Raw genomic sequence first — 23203 nt, 5'->3', positions numbered from 1 at the left:
ATTGGAAGGACTTATTGAGGCCAGTCAGGCAAACTGACCTATGATTCATGTCTATAAATACTTATTGTTGGTGACTGAATATGATATACAAGGTATTAAGCAGGAATGGAATAGGGAACTGGATTGTCCCTTTTTGCCTAATCAATGGATCACCGCCTTGGCATCTGTATCTGATGTGTCTATGGATCTCAGGTTGCGTCCTAGTCAGCAAAAACGTTTGTTTCATGTCTATTGGATGCCACAACATCTCTTTAATAAGGGTTTATCTAAGTCAGCTCATGGTTGGAGGTGTAACACAGCTACTGCTTCTTTTAAGTATATGTTTTGGCAATGCTCACTAGTTACCCCTTTTGGGGAAGAGGGCATCCTACAGATAAATTTTGTATTGGACCATTCCCTAACAGTTACTGATGTACATGCTCTTTTAAATTAGCTATCTGTTTTCTGGAGGTTAACGCATGGTGAGCACAAATGGATTCTCCATGCCCATCTGACAGCTAAAAGACTGATATTACAACAATGGAAGGATAAATGCTCACCTCCTATAATGCAATGGATTGAAGACCTTACAAGACTTTCAACATTTGAACAGGTGGTGTATAGACACCACCTGCGAATGGATACTTATTTGGATATTTGGTCTGCTTTTGCTGAAGTTTATGTATAGTTCTTAGTAACCTGTATTTTCATATACATACATACACCCTTCATACATATGCATTGAAATTGATATATTAAATCACCTATCTTCAAACCCAAGAGCATTACCTTACGATACTCACATCCAAAATCATAACTGTAATCTATGGATCAATTCACACTCCATAATTCTGTTTTTCTAGATGCCACCAAAGCAGGGACCACCCAAAATTTGTGGCGCTTCTCTGAATACTGATCAGCTGATTTCCACATCCCCCCTTGTTTTTATACATAATATATTTTACCTGCAGACTTACAAACCATTGGTGTTATTTCATCTAATGGGTGAAGCATGCTGAACATGGTGGGCAAAGGTTCTCTGAAAAGAAAATGGACCGAAAAAATATAACACACTGCAGTAAGTGCTGGTATAAACATTTTAAGGTGAAATCCTATGCATGTTTAGACAGAAAAAAGGCCTACAATGCCCGATCAAGGGGCTGGAGCAACTCCTTTAGAAGGAAATTCTAAAGGCACAATGTGATGTGGCTGCAAAAAAGGCAAATGCTCTTTTGGGCTGCATTGACAGAAGCATAGCTTCCAAATCCTGGGAAGTACTAGTTCCCCTCTACTCAGCACTTAGGCCTCATCTGGAGTACTGTGTTCAGTTCTGGGCACCACACTTTAAGAAGGATGCAGACAAGCTGGAGGGCAACAAAGATGATCAGGGGACTGGAAACAAAGCCCTATGAGGAGAGACTGAAAGAACTGGGCATGTTTAGCCTTGAGAAGAGAAGACTGAGGGGAGATAGGATAGCACTCTTCAAGTACTTGAAAGGTTGTCACAGAGAGGAAGGCCAGGATCTCTTCTCAATCATCCCAGAATGCAGGACACGGAATAATGGGCTCAAGTGACAGGAAGCCAGATTCCGGCTGAACATCAGGAAAAACTTCCTGACTGTTAGAGCAATACAACAATGGCTCTCCCATGCTGGAGGCATTCAAGATGAGGCTGGACAGCCATCTGTCAGGGATGCTCTGACTTGGATTCCAGCATTGAGCAGGGGGTTGAACTCGATGATCTTATAGGCCCCTTCCAACCCTACTATTCTATGATTCTATGATTCCTCTGAGGAAAGTTTACAACAGCTGGGATTGTTTAGCCTGGAAAAAAAGAGGGTAAGGGGAGACATGAGGGAGGTGTACAAAATTAGGAATGGTGTGGAGAAATGTGGATAGGGAGACATTTTTCTCCCTCTCACATAATACTACAACCCAATGGGGTGATGCCATGAAGCTGATTGTTGGGAGATTCAAGACAGAGAAAAGGAAGTACTTCTTCACACAACACACAGTTAGACTATGGAATTTGCTACCACAGGATGTAGTGATGGCCACCAATTTAGATGGCTTTAAAAGGAGGTTAGACATATTCATGGAGGATAAAGCTATCAATGGCAACTAGTCCTGATGCCTCTATACTACCTCCAGTATCAGAAGCAGTGAGCCTACGTACATCAGTTTCTGGGGAACACGGGCGGGAGGGTGCCGTTGCACTCATGTCCTGCTTGTGGGCTTCCCATGGGCAGCTAGTTGGCTACTGTGTGAACAGAATGCAGGACTAGATGGACCCTTGGTCTGATCCAGCAGGGCTCTTCTTATGTTCTTATGCTGGGAGTTGTAGGCCTTTTTTCTGCCTAAACATGCATAGGATTGAGCCCTTAGTCAGTATTGCAGGCCACATTTCAAATGTATCGTAAATTTGCATATAACAGTAGAACTGTGGTTTGACAAACTAGAAAGTATTCTATTAAGCCAGGTGGGCACACAAGGGGAGTAGGGGGTACATACATGGCTTATTCCCAATCCTTCAAACAATTCTTTGAAAAACTGAAGCACATGATATCTGAAGGCAACCTATAAGTATAGACTTATTAATATGCTTGAATTACATTCCGTTACATTCAGGGATAACAATGGTTACTAATCATGATGAATATGTATTACCTCCAGTATCAGAGGCAGTATGCCTCTGAATACCAGCTCTTGGGGAACAACGGCAGGGTGCTCTTGAGCTCATGTCCCACAGACAGCATTCTGTCCCACAGAATGCTGGACTAAATAGGCCTTTGATCTGATTCAGCATAGCTCTTATGTTCTTAAATTCAGGTATCATTTCTAAGACAGGGTTATTTTGAAGGGACATTCAATACAGCTGAAGTTAAATAAAAAATGAAGTCAGACGTATTTGTTTCAACCTGATTTAAAAAGAGAGAGAGAGAGAGAGAGCAATCCTATGGCTCCTGAACACCACCTGGGGGCCCACAGGATTTTTCAAATTCCTGGATCCGAGGCCGGAGACAGCACTCTGGCCTCGGACCCAGGAGTCTGAGCTCCCTGCCCCCCCCCCCCCCCCCCCGCAGAGAGAACCACGCCAGATGCCTCTACACACTGGCAAAAGCGAGCTCAGAGAGGAGGGAAAGGGGGCGTACAGGTGAGCAGGGAGGGGAGAGCTTAAGCCGTACTGCCAGCCCTCCCCAGCCTCCTTCCCTGCCCTTCCCCGACGCCTCAGCTAGATGGGCAAAAATGCTTTATTGATAACTTCCTTTGTTATTCCGAGTCAGATGGCAAAAATGCCCATCTAGCTAAACTGCAGAGAGGGAGGTGCAACTCACCTCCCACTCTGCTATGGATACTCATAAGCCTCCGAGTTCAGAGGCTTAAGACTATCAAGGGCAGATCCAATAGGATTGTGCCCTAATTGATTTTTATCTACTCTGGCAGCTATGAAACTATCTCGCCAAGAAACAAAAGTAAAGATCCAGAGAATCATCGCATTTATTGAAAATTATCTTTATTCTGCTATAATATAAGAAATAATCATCCATGCTCCTTTACCTGGTTGGACTTAGAGGCACTTCATGTGAAGAACTACTACGTTCAAACAACAAGCCATATTTTGTTGACCAGACATTTGCTACCTATAAAACAAAAAAATTAGAATATTTCTAATATTCTAATATTTCTAAGTGATACTGGAAAGGTGTTTTTTTTTCATTTTGAACAACTTGACCATAATGTCATGTTTTAGCTACCTAGACACAGTACAAACTACCTAGACACAGTACATTTCTGCTTCATTGATAACTTCCTTTGGTATTCCCAGTCAGATTGTTATTCCCCTCTGACTGGGAATAACAAAGGAAGTTATCAAAGCACCACACTGCTACGGCTAGGTTTCCAGTTAGAACCAATGCTAAGAGCAAAATATGCCAGGGGGAAAAGAAGACTTTAATTTATTCAATTTTTTTTTAAACACACACTTACCTGAAAGGGCAAGGAAGCAATGTAATCCTTTCCTTCAATACTGTGAATATTTATGCAAGAGCTCTGTAATATGCAGATACACTTTTCTACTACTTCATTGCTATCTGAAACTGAGAAAAAAGCAACATTTTAACAATCTTCCATTCAGCTTCCACACACAGAACTGGCCTATATTTCGTGCATTTGGTTTTAGAAGCAGCACATTGAAAAGGACAGTGCCTTTCAAATCCCAAACCTCAAAGGAAACTGATTAAAAATTTAACTTGCCTTCCGCTTTGTCAGGCTTATCCTGGGGTACAGAAAAATCACACCACAATGCCTGAAACAAAAACATTAAGTGATGAAAGAACACATTCATTTTATTTACATATTTTGAAAGATACTCCTCCTCCCCTGACACATCCACAACCCAACAGATTGAATGGAAAACTTAGCTTCTTGAGACAGTGTAACACGCACAGCAGCGTTCCATCTAATTCCATATTTCAGACGTGAGTGTAGATCCTTATGCAATCACAATGGCATCATCCGCGTAGTAGTGGGAGGTATCAGCAAGCTTGGGGAAACCCCAAGGTTTGCAGAAGTACCAAAAAAGCCTTTAGAAAAAAATCCAAGTGGGGGCACTCAAAAACAGTCAAATGATGACTGAGTGGGTACAGAATGCTGATGGACTGTTGGGGGTGGAGGGAAAATGCAAAACCTGGGGGAGAGGTGAGGAGGGGGGAGTGCAAATGAAACAGAATGACTGGAACAGGGGCACCCCACACTGCAATGTTTTGTTGGAGATCCCACTTCTACACTGGCTAATTAAAACGGTGTGATGTAAAGAGCTGCATATTAAAAGACATTGTCTATTTAAAGTAACAAGTGCAGTGCATTCCTCTTAAACTAAAGGCACTGATGGGAATGCCAGGTACAACCCAGACAACATTTAAAAAAAAGCCTTAAAGCCTGTTTAGTTCACTTGGAGACTGGCAAACTGCTTTTAAAAGTGAGGGGAGTTTTAAAAGCAGTTTATGATATGTATTATTTATTTAGGGTGCAATCCTATGCAGGTTTAGACAGAAAAAATCCAGTTTTTTTTTTCTGTCCAAACGTACATAGGATTGCACCCTTAATTTATTTAATATGTTTCTTAGCCACCTTTCAAGACTACAGTTCTCCCAAGGTGACTTACAACAAAAACTGTAAGTCTATATCAATAACAAATGCATAAAATCATACATTAATTTCAAAACAACGTAAAATATATTATTTTGCTCGCAAGGGGTCAGCTGTTTACAAGGGGTCACGAGGAGTTAACTGTTCAAATTGTGCATGAGGGAGTCAGCTGTTCAAAAGAAAAGAAGTCAGACATTCCATTGGGCTAGCATTTAGTTATGTATTTAAAACATTTTTATACAGCCCTTCTTCATATCAGATTTCAGGGTGGTGTAGTATAATGCCCCTCGTGTGAGCCTAAGCTGATCTTTGGATCCTGGCCAGTCGCTGAAGCATGACTATATATTTGTTTTTACAGGAGATACCGCCACAACATGGGAAATCCCTGAACTTTCTGCCACAGTCAGAATAGTAAAACAGGACTATCGATAACGGTTACCCATGATAACCAAGATCTCTCTCCAATGGCCAAACGCTGAAGACAAACCAGAAGGAATGGTGTTTCCCACAATGCTTTACTTGTGAGCTTCCTAAGTATTTGACTGGTTGTCGGATCCACTGATCTCCATAGGATTTTCCCCTGAGCAGGTGTAAGAACAACTGTGGCCTAGGCTTCCTTCGCAACATGCAACTAAACAAGCTCTATAGTACTTTTGTCAGCTTTCATACCTGCAGAACAGGGCTGTCGACAGTAAACGCTTTGTAAACTGCAGAAGCTTGGCTTTTACTTCCTCTGCTCCAAATGACCATATTGCCGGCCACATACAGTTCTTCATCATATTGCACTTCTTCCCCAACATCACTGATGCCCTTCCTTAACTGCCAAGATTCCTAAAAAAAGATGCAGGGGAGGGATGAACAAGAAAGCATTACAAATACTGAACATTAGAGTCATTAATGTGAACCTTAAAAATCTATCCAGTGGCAACCAGAGAATGGTCTTAGGGCACAAAACTTTGTTATATCACAAAAGCTAAGCAGGCCTTACACTCACTTACTGGTTAGTTCCTGAAGCCTAATTAGCCTCATGTAAGGTGGTCTGAGCTTCCTGAAGAGTAGGATACAACATTTTTGTTTCTTAGAGTTAAACACAGAATTTCAGATCATGTCTGAAATGTGTCCATTGGTACACAGCTAGAAGCACAGTAAGTGCTCTACTTGGCAAATTAATTATTTTTAAATTGGCCTATTGGCATTCATCTATATCATGAAAGGCCATAAAAAGCCATTAAATCAATGGGACTGACCTCCAAACAATCAAACAGGCCCATGCACATTAACACACATAGACAATGAAGAGAATGGACAGCCTTTGACTGTGCAGAGTTCCATATGGGCAACAGAATCCAGCAGACCACTCAACCCAAGCAGTAGATTTGGTTTGCTTTTCTGATGCATTTTAATGATGTGCTTCTGCATATTACTTTCTGACAAGAAATCAAAGATTGTACTGAACCTCCAGAGCTACACTGAGTATGACATACAAATGGGTAGTCCAAAAATAAGCTGTATAAATACACAGGGAAGGAAAACATGCATTAGTAGTGCCCTTTCTAACCATATAAATGCAAAAAGAAACACTAGTTGGAGAAAGAATTTCATGCGTGGTAAGGGAACTACAAAACAAGGGAAAGTCACTGATCAGTATGCTACTCTCTAAATAAAACAAATGATCTTAACAGCACCTAGCCCAATATCTAATCTCTGACAGTAGTATCTGAGGAAATTTTTAATAGCACAAGATACCAACAGATTGCTCAGCCTACTGCTATTCATTCCTCATCTCTAGATGTTTAATGTAATAGGAACATACTGCATTAGGGCACACTGCCCTTACGATTGTATCATATAGCTGCTGATACTTCTATCTTCCAAAAATTTTGTTTAACTCTCCTTTGAATTCAGTTCTTCTAGTGTGGCCATTACTACTTCTAACAGAAAAGGTCATGTCTCTTCCTTAGCCTGTCCATGAGAGCACTGAGCCAGCCCCAATTTTAGTACTGGTACAGGGGAGAAAACTGAAGGGATTGGAAATGCACTCATGTGACACTAGGAACAATCTCTACAATAGCAAACAATGCCAGCGCAACCAGTCAATAGCAATACAATGCCAGCGCAACCTGAATTGAAGTATTCAGAGCTGGTATTGCACAGTTGTAGGTTAGGCTGTAAACCTTGCAACAGCTGATGATTCCCTGTTGTGTTCAACACATCCACAGTTCTATTCCACCATCTACGATATCTGTTCACGTTACTAATATTTTTACTGAATTTTCATTAAACTTGACATCCATACAGTATCAAAAGGTATACCTCATATTCGTATGACTTGGGCTGCAATCCTATGAGGATACCCTCCAGCCTTCAAACTTGGAGGCTGCCGAGTATCCAATGCAGGGCAGGAGGACAGCAGAAGCAATCTTCGCTTCTGTGCGCCAGCTGCCCTGCATTTCTGCTAGACTGGCAATTCCACCTGTCTAGCAGCAGAAACTTGGAGGGGGAGGGAAGGAGGCTGGAATGGCCATAGGATAGGTCACAGTGCAGCTGTCCCAGTCTCCTCCCCTCCCCTGAGAATGCCCCCTTGTCCATGTCCCTATAGTCCATTTTCTGAAAAGAGAGAGGTAGCTGGCATGGTTCTCTCTGTGCCAGCTCTGAGGTGGATGGGAGTGCAGTTTTCTGGCTCCACCCTCAGTGCCAGGAAACCAAACTATCCAGTGCCCCCCACCCCACCCAACCAGATGCTGTCTGGGGGGCATAGGATTGCTCCCTCCATAACTGGTTTAACAGGCTATAATATTTCCCTTCCGCATCCCATCCTCTTCCTTATCCCTTTCCTCTGTCCCTTGTTGATCATTGTGGTGCATGCTATACATACGTGTTTTCTAAAGCTTAAACGTTGCCTTAGAAGACATTTGTACCTTGTGCTTCTCGTGGATCGTAACTTCTTGAAGGGATCCCACCAAACCAGCTGCTCCATCTGACGACCAAAGTTCCGAGGCTGGTTGCAGCTGCCGAAGTTGTAGGTTCAGCGCATTGGGATGGTGCTTGCAGTGGTCACGGCCAAAAGGGACAAACTCCTGCAAATCCCCTGCTGCAATCATCGTTGCCCTCTCTTCATAGATGTTCGACATGAGTCCTAAATATCAACATTATTTCTGAGGCAAGACCAAAATACAAGTTGAAGTCATTAAGTGCGACTTTGCCCAGCTGACACAATACTTTATTACCCTTATTAATGATGCCACCCTGATTTATCTCAACACCTCTCGGAGCTTTAGCCAAGACCACCCAATAACTTTGTAGCTGAAGAACGATTTGAACCAAGATCTCCCGCATACAAAACTGTCCTTTATTGTGTTGGAAATTTTCAGCTGACACAACATCCTGAAAATCTTGTGTGCCAGTTGTTTTGCCTAATTGGGAGCAAGTGTTTATAATGAAATTGCATTGATTTACAACAAATGCTATACATAAAGGGATACCATACAGTTGATGGGATAAATTAGACATCGACGTCAATGACACACAGCTGTGTGTGTGTCCTCTGGACATATGATGGATGGGCAGCCAGAAATACATACTGGTAATTATTCTGTGATGCATACTCAAAAAGACTAATAGTGCAACCCTATATATAGTTACTCAGAAGAAAGGTCAAATGAGTTCAACGGGGCCTACTCAAGGGTAAGCATGCGTAGAACTGTAGCCTTAATTTATTATCCTTTAGCTACCCCTTTTCCTGCATTTATCATTCAGAATAATTACATATCAGGATTGCTCCCCACACCCACACTTTCCAATGCAAGCATTGGTGTTTCTTCTTTTTACTACTGCACTTTTCCAAATTTATTTATTTTTAAACCAAATGGTTGTCACTTGTCTCTTTCTCCTCTTTTGTACATATCTCTTTAAGAGCTCTGGCAAGAGAGCTGGCAACAAATATCAACGCGTGCATTTTCAGAATGAAAGAACCTAAGGGTAATTCGGATTCTATTCCACTTGAGCGATTACTGGGAGGACACAGAATCAGAGCATGCCAAGTACTCTTCTGAATGAATGAATGAATGAATGCGGAGCAAGGGGCACAGGATGAGCCCTGGCGCCTGCAGCGTGGGAGCGAGGCACTGACTGGCCGGCCGTCCGTCTGGGATGGGGGAAAGGAAGGCGGGAACAGCACTGCGATGGGGGAGCCGTGAAGGGCAGGGGGACTCACGGACCTGAGTGACACAGGAAAGGGCGATCGGCTGCAGGCCTGGGCTCCAGCAGCTCCTCCCCGTGTCTCTCGCTGGGTAGCAACAGCAGTCGTGGTAGTAGCAGCAAGGTGGGCTCCCTGCAAGTGCTCAGACGGGCGCCGCCATCTTGGGACTCCCATCACCGCCCGCGACAGCCCGGGGGCGGGGCTACTGCCGTCACTGTCGCAAGCTGGCCGTGGAGAGAGACAGCGCGGCGTAGGGCGAGCGCGGAAACCCGGCTGCAGGGCCGTGGGGAGCGTAGAGTGCAACCGTTCTACCGTCGCTATGGCAACTGGGAGGTGGCCGAGGAGAGGGAACGACCAGGAGGGCGGGGGAATCTTGCCGTTGTTACTATGACAACGAGAGGGCCACGGACTCTGTACCCTCTTCTCGTAGAAAATTATATATATGTGTGTGTGTATATACATACATACATATATATTTATACACACACACACTTCTCATTTGAAACAAATCCCGAAGCGGTTTACAAAAGAATAAATACAAACCAACAAAGAGAAAACACCACACACACACACACCCCTATCATGAGGTTGGTACAAAGGTAGGCAGGTCATGGCTGGCGGAAAGCCAGAGCAAACATATCCAAGATACACGGTTGGGCAACACCCTTGTTTGTTGTTCAGTCGTGTCCGACTCTTCGTGACCCCATGGACCATAGCACGCCAGGCCTTCCTGTCCTGCGCTCTCTCCCGGAGCGTGCTCAAGTTCATATTCATTGCATCGGTGATGCTATCTAGCCATCTCATCCCCTGCCGTCCCCTTCTCCTTTTGCCTTCAGTCTTTCCCAGCATCAGGGTCTTTTCCAGGGAGTTTTCTCTTCGCATTAGGTGGCCAAAATATTTCAGCTTCAGTATCTGTCCTTCCAATGAGCACTCAGGGTTGATTTCCTTTAGGATGGACTGATTTATAGATTCATAGAATTCATAGATTCATAGAATAGTGGGGTTGGAAGGGGCCTACAAGGCCATCGAGTCCAACCCCCTGCTCAATGCAGGAATCCAAGTCAGAGCATCCCTGACAGATGGCTGTCCAGCCTCGTCTTGAAGGCCTCCAGTGTGGGAGAGCCCACCACCTCCCTGGGGAATTGGTTCCATTGTTGTATTGATCTTACAGTCAGGAAGTTTTTCCTGATGTTCAGCCAGAATCTGGCTTCCTGTAACTTGAGCCCATTATTCCGTGTCCTGCGCTCTGGGATGATCAAGAAGAGATCCTGGCCTTCCTCTCTGTGACCTTTCAAGTACTTGAAGAGTGCTATCATATCTCCCCTCAGTCTTCTCAAGGCTAAACATGCCCAGTTCTTTCAGTCTCTCTTCATAGGGCTTTGTTTCAGAACCCTGATCATCTTTGTTACCCTCCTCTGAACCCTCTCCAGTTTGTCTGCATCCTTCTTAAAGTGTGGTGCCCAGAACTGGACACAGTACTCCAGATGAGGCCTAACCAGTGCTGAGTAGAGGGAAACTAGTACTTCCCGGGATTTGGAAGCGATGCTTCTATTAATGCAGCCCAAAAGAGCATTTGCCTTTTTTGCAGCCACATCACATTGTTGGCTCATATTCAGCTTGTGATCGACAACAATTCCAAGATCCTTCTCGCTTGTAGTGTGGTTGAGCCACGTATCCCCCATCTTGTAACTGTGCATTTGGTTTCTTTTTCCTAGGTGCAGAACTTGGCATTTGTCCCTATTAAATGTCATTCTGTTGTTTTCTGCCCAGAGCTCCAGTCTATCCAGATCACTTTGAATTTTGTTTCTGTCTTCCAAAGTATTAGCTATCCCGCCCAATTTTGTGTCATCTGCAAATTTGATCAGCATTCCCTGCACCTCCTCCTCCAAGTCATTAATAAAAATGTTGAAGAGCACTGGGCCCAGGACCGAGCCCTGCAGTACCCCACTCGTTACCTCTCCCCAGTTTGAGAAGGTCCCATTGATAAGCACTCTTTGAGTCCGATTCTGTAGCCAACTGTGGATCCACCGGATCGTTGTTTCATCTAGCCCACTTTGAGCTAGTCTGCTCATCAGGAGATCATGGGGCACTTTGTCGAAAGCTTTGCTGAAGTCGAGGTATATGATGTCTACAGCATTCCCACGGTCTACAAGGGAGGTTACTTGATCAAAAAATGAGATCAGATTTGTCTGGCAGGACTTGTTTTTGACAAATCCATGTTGGCTTCGAGTAATCACGGCATTGTTGTCAAGGTGCTTCCAGATGGATTGCTTTATCATCTGCTCCAGAATTTTCCCAGGGATTGATGTCAGACTGACTGGTCTGTAGTTCCCAGGTTCTTCCTTTTTACCCTTTTTGAAGATAGGGACAACGTTATTCCTCCTCCAGTCATCTGGCACTTCAGTCATCCCCCATCCTCCATGATTTCTCAAAGAGAATAGACAGCGGTTCTGAGAGTTCTTCTGCCAGTTCCTTTCTTACTCTAGGATGCAGTTCATCTGGCCCTGGAGATTTGAACTCATTCAAAGTAATGAGGTGTTCCTTGACCATATGCCTGTGGATCTCAAGCTGCAATCCTGCCCCTTCAGCCTGCACTTCACCTTTGCCAGGGGGGTCATAGACCCTCTTTTGGGAGAAGACTGAGCCAAAGTAGGAATTGAGCACCTCTGCCTTTTCTTTGTCATCTGTTATCGTTTTGCCATCCTTATTTAAGAGCTGAACCACCATTTCTTTCCTCTGCCTTTTACTATGCACGTAGCTGAAGAAAGCCTTTTTGTTGTTTTTAACATCCCTTGCTAACCTCAGCTCATTCTCAGCTTTAGCCTTCCTGACGCCATCCCTGCAATTCTGTGCTATCTGCCTGTACTCTTCCTTTGTTACTTGGCCTTCTTTCCACTTCCTATATGTGTCCTTTTTTGTTTTCAGATCATCCCTAAGCTTTTTGTGAAGCCACATTGGCTTCTTCTGTTGTCTTCCACCTTTTCTTCTTGTTGGAATTGCTTGTGATTGTGCCTTGAGAATTTCCTTTTTTAAAAGCTCCCACCCATCTTGGACTCCTTTTCTCACTAGCATCGCTTGCCATGGGACCTTACTGATCATTGTTCTGAGTTTATGAAAATCAGCTTTCCTAAAATCCAGGGTACGCGTTTGACTACACTCGGCTTTTGCTTCCCTTAGAACCAAGAACTCAAGTACAACATGGTCGCTTTCCCCCAGAGTTCCTGTAACTGTTACTTTATCCACTAAGTCATCTCTGTTGGTTAGGATCAAGTCAAGGATAGCCGATCCTCTATTTCCTTCCTGTACTTTCTGTAGGAGGAAGTTATCTGCCACACAAGTCAGGAATTTCCTGGAGGGGCCATGTTTTGCAGAATTTGTCTCCCAACAAATATTGGGGAAATTCAAGTCCCCCATTACTACTACATCATGCTTCCTTAAAACATTGGCTATTTGCTTTTCAAAAGTTTCATCCTTGTCTTCTCCTTGATTGGGTGGCCGGTAGTAGACTCCGACCACCAGGTTCCTTTGATTCTTTGCTCCATTTACCCAGAACCCAGATGCTCTCAGTGGGGCTACCATGCTTATCCTCCTGTATTTCTGTGCAGAGATATGTATTTTTCACATACAGTGCAACCCCACCTCCCTTTCTGTTCCTCCTGTTCTTTTTGAACAAGTGATATCCTTCAATTGCTGTATTCCAGTCATGAGAGTCATCCCACCAAGTCTCAGTTATACCTATCAGGTCATAATTTCCCTCTTGTATTAAGAGTTCAGGTTCGTTCTGTTTGTTTCCCATACTCTGGGCATTAGTATATAGACATCGAAGACCATGTGCTTCATAGTCTGGCTTTCTTCCTACATGTGTCTGAAGACTATGATTGGGCGCTATCAGAGCTGTTCTCTCCATTGCAGTGCATGCACCTATGTCCATTGTTACCCCCAACATTACATCTCCCTTCCCCGTAGGATTCAGTTTAAAGCCCTCCTGATGAAGTTCTTCATGCTGTGGCCAAACACATTCTTCCCATCCTTTGTGAGGTGCAACCCGTCCCTTGCCGACAGCCCATCTTCCAGGAAGTATAGCCCGTGGTCCCAGAATCCAAATCTCTCTCGTCGGCACCACCTTTGTAGCCAGTCATTCACCCGGAGTATTTTTCATTCCCTTTCTATCCCTCTTCTAATTACTGGAAGGATGGATGAGAAAACTATCTGGGCCCCAAAGTTCTTGAGTTTCCTTCCCAAAGCTTCAAAGTCTGACATGATCTCTTCGTAGCTCCGCTTGGCGGTATCATTTGTTCCCACATGGATGAGAAGAAAGGGATACCTGTCAGTGGGCTTTATGAGTGCAGGCAACCTTTCTGTCACATCTCTAATCTGTCCTCCCGTGAGACAACATACCTGGTGAGTCCATGGGTCTTCGCGACATACTTGGGTCTCGATCCCACGCAGCAAGGAGTCTCCCACTACTACCACTCCTCTCTTCTTCTTCTTGTAGGCCTGGGTTTCATCGCCTCTGTTTGACTGACCTTTAGCCTCTTGCTCACTCTCATGCAGGTTCCCCTGTGATTCTTCCTCTGCAGGCTGTCCTCCAGTCTCATCCGCAAGTACCTGGAATCGGTTCCACAGCTCCACCGCTTCCACTGGTGCAGAGTGGCGTCTAATTCTTCTCCTAATTTGACCTCCTTGCAGTCCAGGGGACTCGTAAGAGTCTTCTCCAGCACCACACTTCGAAAGCATCGATTCCTCGGCGCTCAGCCTTCCTTATAGTCCAGCTCTCACAGCCATACGTTGCTACTGGGAAAACCATAGCTTTGTTTATATGAACCTTTGTAGGCAAGGTGATGTCTCTGCTTCTTACTATGCTGTCTAGGTGTGCCATAGCTTTCCTCCCAAGGAGCAAGCGTCTTTTAATTTCATGGCTACAGTCACTGTCTGCGGTGATCTTGGAGCCCAAGAAAGTAAAATCTGTCACTGCTTCCATTTCTTCCCCTTCTATATGCCAGGAAGTGATGGGGCCAGATGCCATGATCTTAGTTTTCTTAATGTTGAGTTTCAAACCAGCTTTTGCACTCTCCACTTTCACCCTCAACAAGAGGCTCTTGAGATCCTCTTCGCTTTCTGCCATTAGGGTGGTATCGTCTGCATATCTGAGGTTGTTGATAATTCTCCCGGCAATCTTAATTCCGACCTGCGATTCATCCAACCCGGCACTTCTCATGATGTACTCTGCATATAAGTTAAATAAGCAGGGCGACAATATACAGCCTTGTCGTACTCCTTCCCAATTTTGAACCAATCGGTTGTTCCATGTCCGGTTCTTACTGTTGCTTCTTGTCCCTTGTACAGGTTTCTCAGGAGACAGGTAAGGTGGTCTGGTACTCCCATCTAAGAATTTGCCAGAGTTTGTTGTGATCCACACAATCAAAGGCTTTAGCATAGTCAATGAAGCAGAAATAGACGTTTTTCTGGAATTCTCTTGCTTTCTCCATGGTCCAGCGAATGTTGGCGATTTGATCTCTAGTTCCTCTGCCTCTTCGAAACCCAGCTTGTACTTCCGGTAGTTCTCGGTTCACATACTGCTGAAGCCTAGCTTGTAGGATTTTGAGCATAACCTTGCTGGCATGTGTGTGCAAGCTTTCAGGTTCTCCAGAATTCCTAGGGTGCAATCCTATGTATTTTTAGACAGAAAAAAGTCCTACAACTCCCAGCTTCCTGGGAGCTACAGCCCTTTTTTCTGGCTAAACATGCATAGGATTGCACCTTTAGTCAGGTAGGACTCTGCCTGTCCCAGTTTGGATTTCAACAGGTACCTTTCGGACATTTTGGACTTCAACTCTTCTTAGCCCCAGCCAGTGCAGCCAAAGGTCAGGAAGGCTGGGAGCTGTAGTCTAGAACATCTGGAGGGAGCCATGTTTCTGGGGAAGGCTGGGTGAGGTGATACAAAAAGCAGCAGGTGGGGGACTTAGATTTTTTCCTGTCCCCTGCTTTTAGTACCATTTGGCCTGATGAAAAGTTCTGGGCTACTCGAAAGTTGGCAACTTGCATTGCATTTAGGATGGCCCTAATATAGAGGTATTGTGCAACTGGATTTTATGCCCTCTGCTATTTCTAAAGCAACAGGGTGCTGGCTAAATGTGCTACCACATGGTAGTTAATACTGCAACCTTATGCACGCTTACCTGGGAATCCCATAGAACTCAGTGGGATTTACTTCTGAGTAGGCATATATAGGACGGGGGCAGCTGCTGGAATCCTGAGGCAGGTGGTTGGACTATACCAGTTCAGGCTGCAGGAGAGGAAATCACATATTTGAACGCTCAGCTACACTAAAATGAAAACTCCCTGCAACTAGAAAACTAGTACAGCAGGGAGCGAGATAAGCTGGAACCTTTCTCACTGATGTGCTTCATGCTATTTGCAGGGGGGGCGGTTAAAGGTGAAGTGTGTGTGTGTGTGTGTGTGTGTGTATATATATATATAAATTGACACCCTTCCCTCCCTGCAGTGTGAAATGGTAGGGTGGTATCCAATGTTAGTCCTGAGTAGACTCATTGAAATGAATAGGACTTAAGTTTGGTGTGACTAACTTAAGTCATTCATTTCAATGAGTCTACTCTAAGTAGGACTAACACTGGATACTACTTATATGGCTCAGCCCTCCACCTCAAGACTCTTCTACCGCATTCTGCTGTGTGTGTAGATCAAGCCATAGGTGCTAAGCCATAAGTATGCCTGGATACTTCCTTCAACAAACGGAAAAACCAGTGCAGGTGGGGAGCAGATGTTGTTGCCACCTTTTGTTCATAAAAAATCTGGCACCTCAGGCTCAGGGTCCTGGCTATATGCTGAGTTATGTTTCTCCCTATGGAAATAAAGACGGGCAAAGTGCTCCTGAAATTGTGCAAATGTGTTTGCATTTTTGTTACAAAGCCCTCTCAGTGGGCTGTACACATCCTCTACAGCAGCCTTCCTCAGCATGATGCCCTCCAGATGTTTGGACTACAACTCCCAGCATTCCTGGCCATTGGCCATGCAGGCTGGTGCTGATGGAAGCTGAAGTCCAAAACATTTGGAGGCTACCAGGTTGGGGAAAGCTGCTTTACACTGTGAAATAGCTGAACTAGAATTTATTGCTAAGTTTTATTATATTAGTTTAGGAGCGGAGACTAGGTATTTTCTCCCACTACAGGAGCTTAATTAGCAAAGGAAAGCTGGGAAGATGTATCACTGGTTACTGCTGTTGAGAGTAGTTATTGTACTTTTCTTCAGCCTTTCCCAACCTGGTGCCCTCCAGCTGGAGGGGGATTATGGGAGTTGCAGTCTAACACATCTGGAGGGCACCAAGTTGGGGAAGGCCATTGTATAAATTAAGAGAACTGGATACGATTTTTACAGTCTGGACCTCTTGCACTTTATGGTCTTTTGGTCCCACTATTTACACAGTGACTTGATTCACATGATCACAATAATCTGGTTCACATAAACACGGTGGATTGTGGTGCATGCTGGGCAGCTTTGGAATATTCAGGCCACAACTGTAGCTTGTTGTGTTATTTGAACATGGCAGGGATGGGTTGTACAAGGGTTAAACAACCCTCCCATAACCCTAAAACAGGCCAAACAGGGTTTGGATGCCACGACAAGCCGAGGTCAAGGCTTGAATATTAAAAAGGGCTGCCCACCTACACCACAGCCCACCGTGCCTTAAATCAGCCATGCTGGGCTGTTTGATTGTGCAAAGTGGCCCATTGTTTCCCTGTATATCTGTGTGTATCCATGTCAGCCGACGTTAACACTGCATGCAGTTGGCAAAGTTTGTGTTATTATTTATTTGTTATATTTATGTCCTGCCTTTCCTCCAAGGAGCCCAAGGTGGCGTACATGATCTTTCTGCTCTACATTTACCCTAACAACAACCCTGTGAGGGAGGCTAGGCTAGCCAAAGCATTTCATGGCCAAGTGCATACTAGAACCTGGGTTTCCCGAGTTCCAGTTCAACACTCTTAAGTTGGCTGTAGCCCATGAATATTTTCCAACAGAGGGCTCCTAGCACTACCAAACAGAAGGCATTACACAACTCTTCCATCTTTTCCTCCTTAGTGGATTTTTTTAGCTGGAAGAAGTGGTGGTAAAACATGGGAGCCTCATCTGGAAGCACCCCATGAACGCTGATGGCACAATAAATCTGTTAGTCTTCAAGGTGCCACAACAAATACTCTCCATGGATGTGTTGCCATGGTTACCATTAAGCTTGCTTCTGGTTCCAGAACTTGGAGGAGCCTCCGGTTCCCATCTCGTTTCATTCCTGCAACCAACTTTGCCCAGAGTGCTGATGTTGTAGCCTCTCAGAGAATGAGCGACTGAGAATCTTTTGCCACAGTAATACGTACCCTGTGTGATAATTCCCTATACCCATCCGTAGACTATATTTTCATTGTGCCATTGCCCTGTCTCATTCACACCATTTCACAGGGGGATCTATATGTCATTGTCTTCAATTCGTAACCCTCCAGTGTTTTCCCACCACTATTTCGGTAGTGTGAGGAGTCTGGGTTCCTCCTCATGACAAGGGCTCAAGAGGGAAGGGCTCATGCCTTCGCTTCTGGGCTTCATTTTGGACACACCGCCACTTTTACTTGTAGGGGTGATCTTGGCAGATATGGTATGGTGGTGGGTGAGACCAGTCAGGATGAACTGGTTCTGTCCTTCATCAGGTTATTATCTTCCCATGTGGTGGTATCAGGGGGGTTATTGGTCTCCCATTGAACTCTGTAAGTACTATGGTTGTCAATTGGGTCCTGGAACTTCATTTTAAAAGGGAGAGGGGGAGGACATCTGCCCAAGGATGCCAAGTGGAGGTGCAAGGAGGAGGTAGGCACACTCAGGGTAGAGCAGAGCATCTTAGCCAAGGGTCCCTAAAATCTGGAACCAGGACTGAAGAGACAGAATAATACATGTAAAATATTGTTCAGAATAAAGAAGGCATTTGATACCATGGTACTTTTAAAGAAAATTTGGTTTCTGCTGCAAATGAACAGATTATAGATGCATTCTTCCCCCTGCCCCCCCCGACACAACACATACACACTTTCTTCCAAGCCCAACCCTTGAGAGGAATAGGTACATTTGTACAGAAAGTACTGAGGCCACTTCCCACTCAGTCCCCATCGCTCTCTATATATTACATCTGTCTTCTTCTTCAGTATGAAACTGTTGGGAGAGTCCCTAGGATACGTATTTGTGCTTTTCAATTGATTTAGGAATACTGAAATGCTTCTCTTTCGGTGATGTCTTTTTGGCAGATGCAGGAAGAAGGGTGGGAAATTGGCTTGGCGGCAGGGCTCTCTCTGCCCCACATACCCCAACATTCGTGTGGGCTTTGGGAGGCCACAAGAGCCATAGAGGTCAGTGCAAACCACCCCGTTTCACACTTTAGGGTCAGAACTAATCTGCATTACGTTATCTTGAGAACTGGCCCCTTGCCCAGGCACAGGCACACAAACCTGACAAAACAGTGCCAAGTTGTTGGTTATTATTGCACAGGTGCTGCAGTCAGATCTCAACACTACTTGTGCCTTCGCATTTGTGCTAGGATGCCATCCCTTGAACTGATGAGATTAATTGCTCATGCATTAGCTCATAGGATCAGGCTGATAAGAGTACTTCCCCCCCCCCCAGAGTACACTACAGTAGAACTGTCTCCTTGTTTTCAGTAGCTCTTGTTGCTAATTTAACATTCATTGTCTTGATGTTCCAGGAAATGGCTAACAAGCACACCTCTCAAATGTCAGCATACCCCCTGAACCTAGTCCTCATTATTTCCCTCTGTATTATATTATTAGTTGAAGTTGTTTTATCTGAGAGGAATACAAAAGCTACAATTATGCAAGTGGTTAATAAGGCTCAGCTGTGTAAAAACCTCCTTCAGAATGACAAGCCCCTGGAGCACATCCAGCAACTTAATATGCCAAGCAATGCTCCTTGCAATTTGTGCTTTGGACTGTGAATGAAGTTCTCATTCACAACTTATGGGCTGAATCAATTAATGTGCTAGTGTCTCATTCAGCTCCAGAGAACTAGTAATTTTGTGACTGTGGCCAAAATATAGAAGATGGTTCAACTGATATAAACATTTATCCTGCTCCATATATCCACAGGGAAGAGAGTTCAATGTTCCAGTGCCCCCACCTTGCAGAAGAATTATGGCCAACTTTACAAGATCACACAGAGCATGGTTCCATCTAGCCATTTACTGGCACACTGAAGCAAACAATGCTCATTTAGCATCATGTGCTACCGAAAACAATGCAGAGAATATCACTCACTTTGCTCTTTCTTGATAGATAACCATATTAATCTGTTTCAGCAGAAAAAACAAAGAGTCTTGTGGGAATTTTTTTGCATTTGATTTCTACCAGACCTTACTGTTTCCATTTCCCCCCTTTCTGCACTTACACATGTTTGATGAAATGGAGTCGAGTTCATGAAAGCTTATGCCATAATACATCTGATAGCCTTGAAGGTGCCATCATATTCTTTGTTTTCACTGTGCTCTGTTTCAAAGAATACATGTACTCATATCAGCTTGATCTTAGGAACTGACACATGATCAGTTAAGCTCACAGGAGTGGGAAGTATCTTAGTGCCAATACACAAGGACAGGTCTTCAGTTCCTGCACATTAACTCATATTAAGAACCATGTAACTATAGATCCATACTTACAATCACTGAAGTGGCACAGTATACTCACCTTAATCATAACCATGCAGTGAAATCACACCATCTTATAGATGCAGACCCAACAATAACTTAAAAGCTACCAGGTTACTGTAATGAGCTTTATGAAGGGCTGCCCTTGATGACAGTTTGGAAGCTCCAGGTAGTGCAACACTCTGTGGCCTTTCTTCTGGTAGGAGTGAATCATCAAGAGATTACACTGGTGCGATAGTGCACAGGCCACATATTAGTTTCCAGATTTGATTCATGGTGCTAATGATAACCTATAAAGCCCTAAAGACCTATGTCCATCATACCTGAGACCATTTTCATCCTTTTCTCCATCATGACCTTGAACTGAACAGAGATGCACTGTGAAGTACACCACTGATACAACAAATCAAGACCGCACGGGTGAACATGAAGGCATGCCTAGTGCTTGCTCTTCAACTATGGAATTCTCTTGAGCCTCTGCAATTTCCTGGAAGCAGTGTAAGCAGGAAGCGATGGGATACGATTTATTGATTATACCTTTAAACTACTCAGACCCAAGTTTTCTGGGTGGTGTACAATACGTTAAAAATAAAATATAAACAATGAATAAAAACAGCACACAATCAAACCAGCAGTAAATTCTTGGGGTATTGTTACCTGTCTTAAGCCCTTGGGTTAGGGTGGGCTACAAGAAGAAAAAGAGAATTAAAATCCCTACTTCAGCCTTCCCTAACCTGACACTCTCCAGTTGTGTGTGAAGTACAAATCCCATCATCCCAAGCAATTGGTGATGCTGGCTGAGGAGGATGGGGTTGTAGTCCAAACACATCTGCAGAGTGTGTTTGGACTACAACTTCTTTCCACATCTTGGGGAAAGCTGCCCTACATCATCCATAGGTATGCAGTGAGTGGGTAAAAAAGGGTCTCTGTTTTTATTACCTTGACTGTTGGGTTGATTGAAGGAATAAAGAGGAAAGATTCCTTTTCATGACCTGGGAATTGTGGTTCTATTCAGGCAGCCTAAAATTGTACTAACCTTTTTTGCAACCCTAGCATGTGGACTCATGTTCAACTTGTGATTAATTGCAATGGTTGCAGTGGAAGTGTAAGCCAAAAAAATACAGAAAGGCAGGGTTTTAAACACCTCTGTCACAAGCTAGTCCATCATGCCATTTGCGTCAATATTACTTTTGCCAGTCTGCACATGGAAGGCTGGTGCTGCAGTTGCACTGAAACTCAGAAAAATAGTCACAACCCAAACTGAGGAGGACAAGAAAAAATGCTGATATGCAAAGTTGCCTAGACTTCCTTTAATAGTGTAGTGAACAAATGATGTTAGTTCCAGAGAAAATAGCTAGTGTGGAAACATCTTTAGATAAAATAAAACATTCCTGTTTTGTTAGCATTTTCTAACCACCAGACTTTTAATCTCTTCTCAGGAAGATAACCTGAAGCTCTGATCTTAATTCAACTCAGCTGCTGCAGACAGATGTTGAAAATACATGGTGAAGTAATAAAAAGTCAACTGCATCTCCAGTTGGTGGCACTAGGTGTCAGGCCACCATTATGATGTTCTGTGATTTACTACTGCAGGATTTTTATTCAGAAAGGATTAGAACCACATGGTCGCATTCTGTTAACTGCACAGAAGTGACACTTAAAAAAAAGGGAATGTGCCATTTCTAACAAGACTCTTTGTTAACCTGGTCCATGAAATTTTAGTTGTTGTTCAGTCGTGTCCGACTCTTCGTGACCCCATGGACCATAGCACGCCAGGCCTCCCTGTCCTGCGCTCTCTCCCGGAGCGTACTCAAGTCCATATTCATTGCATCAGTGATGCTATCTAGCCATCTCATCCTCTCCCGTCCCCTTCTCCTTTTGCCTTCAATCTTTCCCAGCATCAGGGTCTTTTCCAGAGAGTTTTCTCTTCACATTAGGTGGCCAAAATATTTGAGCTTCAGCTTCAGCATCTGTCCTTCCAATGAGCAGCCAGGGTTGATTTCCTTTAGGATTGTCTGATTTGGCCTCCTTGCAGTCCAGGGGACTCGTAAGAGTCTTCTCCAGCACCACACTTCGAAAGCATCGATTCTTCGGCGCTCAGCCTTCCTTATAGTCCAGCTCTCACAGCCATACGTTACTACTGGGAAAACCATAGCTTTGATTAGACAGACTTTTGTCAGCAAGGTGATGTCTCTGCTTCTTACTATGCTGTCTAGGTTTGCCATAGCTTTCCTCCCAAGGAGCAAGTGTCTTTTAATTGGGTAAAAAAAATCCAAAATCCACAGTTGGGCAATACCTTTATTAGAACCAACCAAAATTCCACGAAATTGTGCCAGGTTTTTGAGGGGATAGGGGAAGAAACACAATCCAAGAAATGGGCCAGGTGTTATGACCATGAGATCTGCAATTTAGATAGAGACAGTCTCAAAATTTGCAGTTTGAATGAATTAGCCAGTGCTGCGTGTTACAGGTATCAGATTACACCTAGCAATGCATTTTGGGAAGCAGGAGCAATGGCTGATCTCCATTTCTGAAAACACAAAGGCCTGCTTTAACTCAGCAAAACTTGTGTGTACATTTGCAACCTTTGTTTAGAGAAAGATGCCAATGCACACCTAAGTTTAACCACAACAACCGTTATTTCACAAGCAAAATAGATTAGTGCAATCAGCTCAGGAGCAAATTAGTATCAGGAACAACCTTTATTAATTGAAACAGATGCCCTGAAAATAAATGCTACTTTGTTCTTAAACCATTTCCCACTGCTGATTATTAATAAATTAATACATTAATTACATTTCTGTGCTGCCCAATAGTCAAAGATTACAGCCTGGTGCTACATTTCTAAAACAATGTGCCTTCACCTTTATGCCAGATAACTGGAGGCTAATCAGTAATGAGGGAGAGGTACTCTACACATGCTTTAAGGAACTCTCTTCCTTGAGTTATCTATATGAAAGGGAGGACCGGACTTGTGTCTTTTTAACACAATTTGTAAAAAGGGATTTTTGTAGGTGCAGGGGTTCCCCCCTCCCCGCCCTGCATGTCAGGCTACATATGTCAACATGTCAACTGCACAACAGCGAAAATCGACCCTCGGTTACCTTGACTTTGAAAATGATTTCCACAGAGCTTGGCAACTGTGGCAACAGCAAAAGTTCAGATCC

At 44.0% G+C, this 23203-nt stretch overlaps 1 protein-coding gene across 15 annotated transcripts in view; it reads right to left on the bottom strand.

The window, feature by feature from the left end:
* Positions 1-9509, bottom strand: part of ANAPC1 (anaphase promoting complex subunit 1) — a 93062-nt gene extending 83553 nt beyond the window's left edge. For 10 of the 15 annotated variants that reach the window (XR_014786951.1, XM_084829090.1, XM_084829093.1 and 7 more), the window contains exons 1-7: positions 9345-9509; positions 8046-8282; positions 5797-5958; positions 4234-4285; positions 3967-4076; positions 3538-3620; positions 945-1018 (exon numbers count right to left, since the gene is read on the bottom strand). Coding sequence is in view for 14 of the 15 variants with exons in the window: in XM_084829090.1 (XP_084685216.1) it covers positions 945-1018; positions 3538-3620; positions 3967-4076; positions 4234-4285; positions 5797-5958; positions 8046-8258 (694 nt within the window). In the remaining variant the exon portion in view is untranslated. The remainder of the gene's footprint in view (positions 1-944; positions 1019-3537; positions 3621-3966; positions 4077-4233; positions 4286-5796; positions 5959-8045; positions 8283-9344) is intronic. The other 5 variants (XM_084829102.1, XM_084829101.1, XM_084829095.1 and 2 more) reach the window with 5 other exon arrangements.
* Between the last annotated feature and the right edge of the window lie 13694 nt (positions 9510-23203).

The sequence above is a fragment of the Heloderma suspectum genome, chromosome 1 (assembly GCF_057233095.1).
Source record: "Heloderma suspectum isolate Gila_16-S chromosome 1, 16-S_ref, whole genome shotgun sequence".
In the NCBI taxonomy this organism is placed as follows: domain Eukaryota; kingdom Metazoa; phylum Chordata; class Lepidosauria; order Squamata; family Helodermatidae; genus Heloderma; species Heloderma suspectum.
This window is presented reverse-complemented; position numbering and strand designations above follow the sequence as displayed.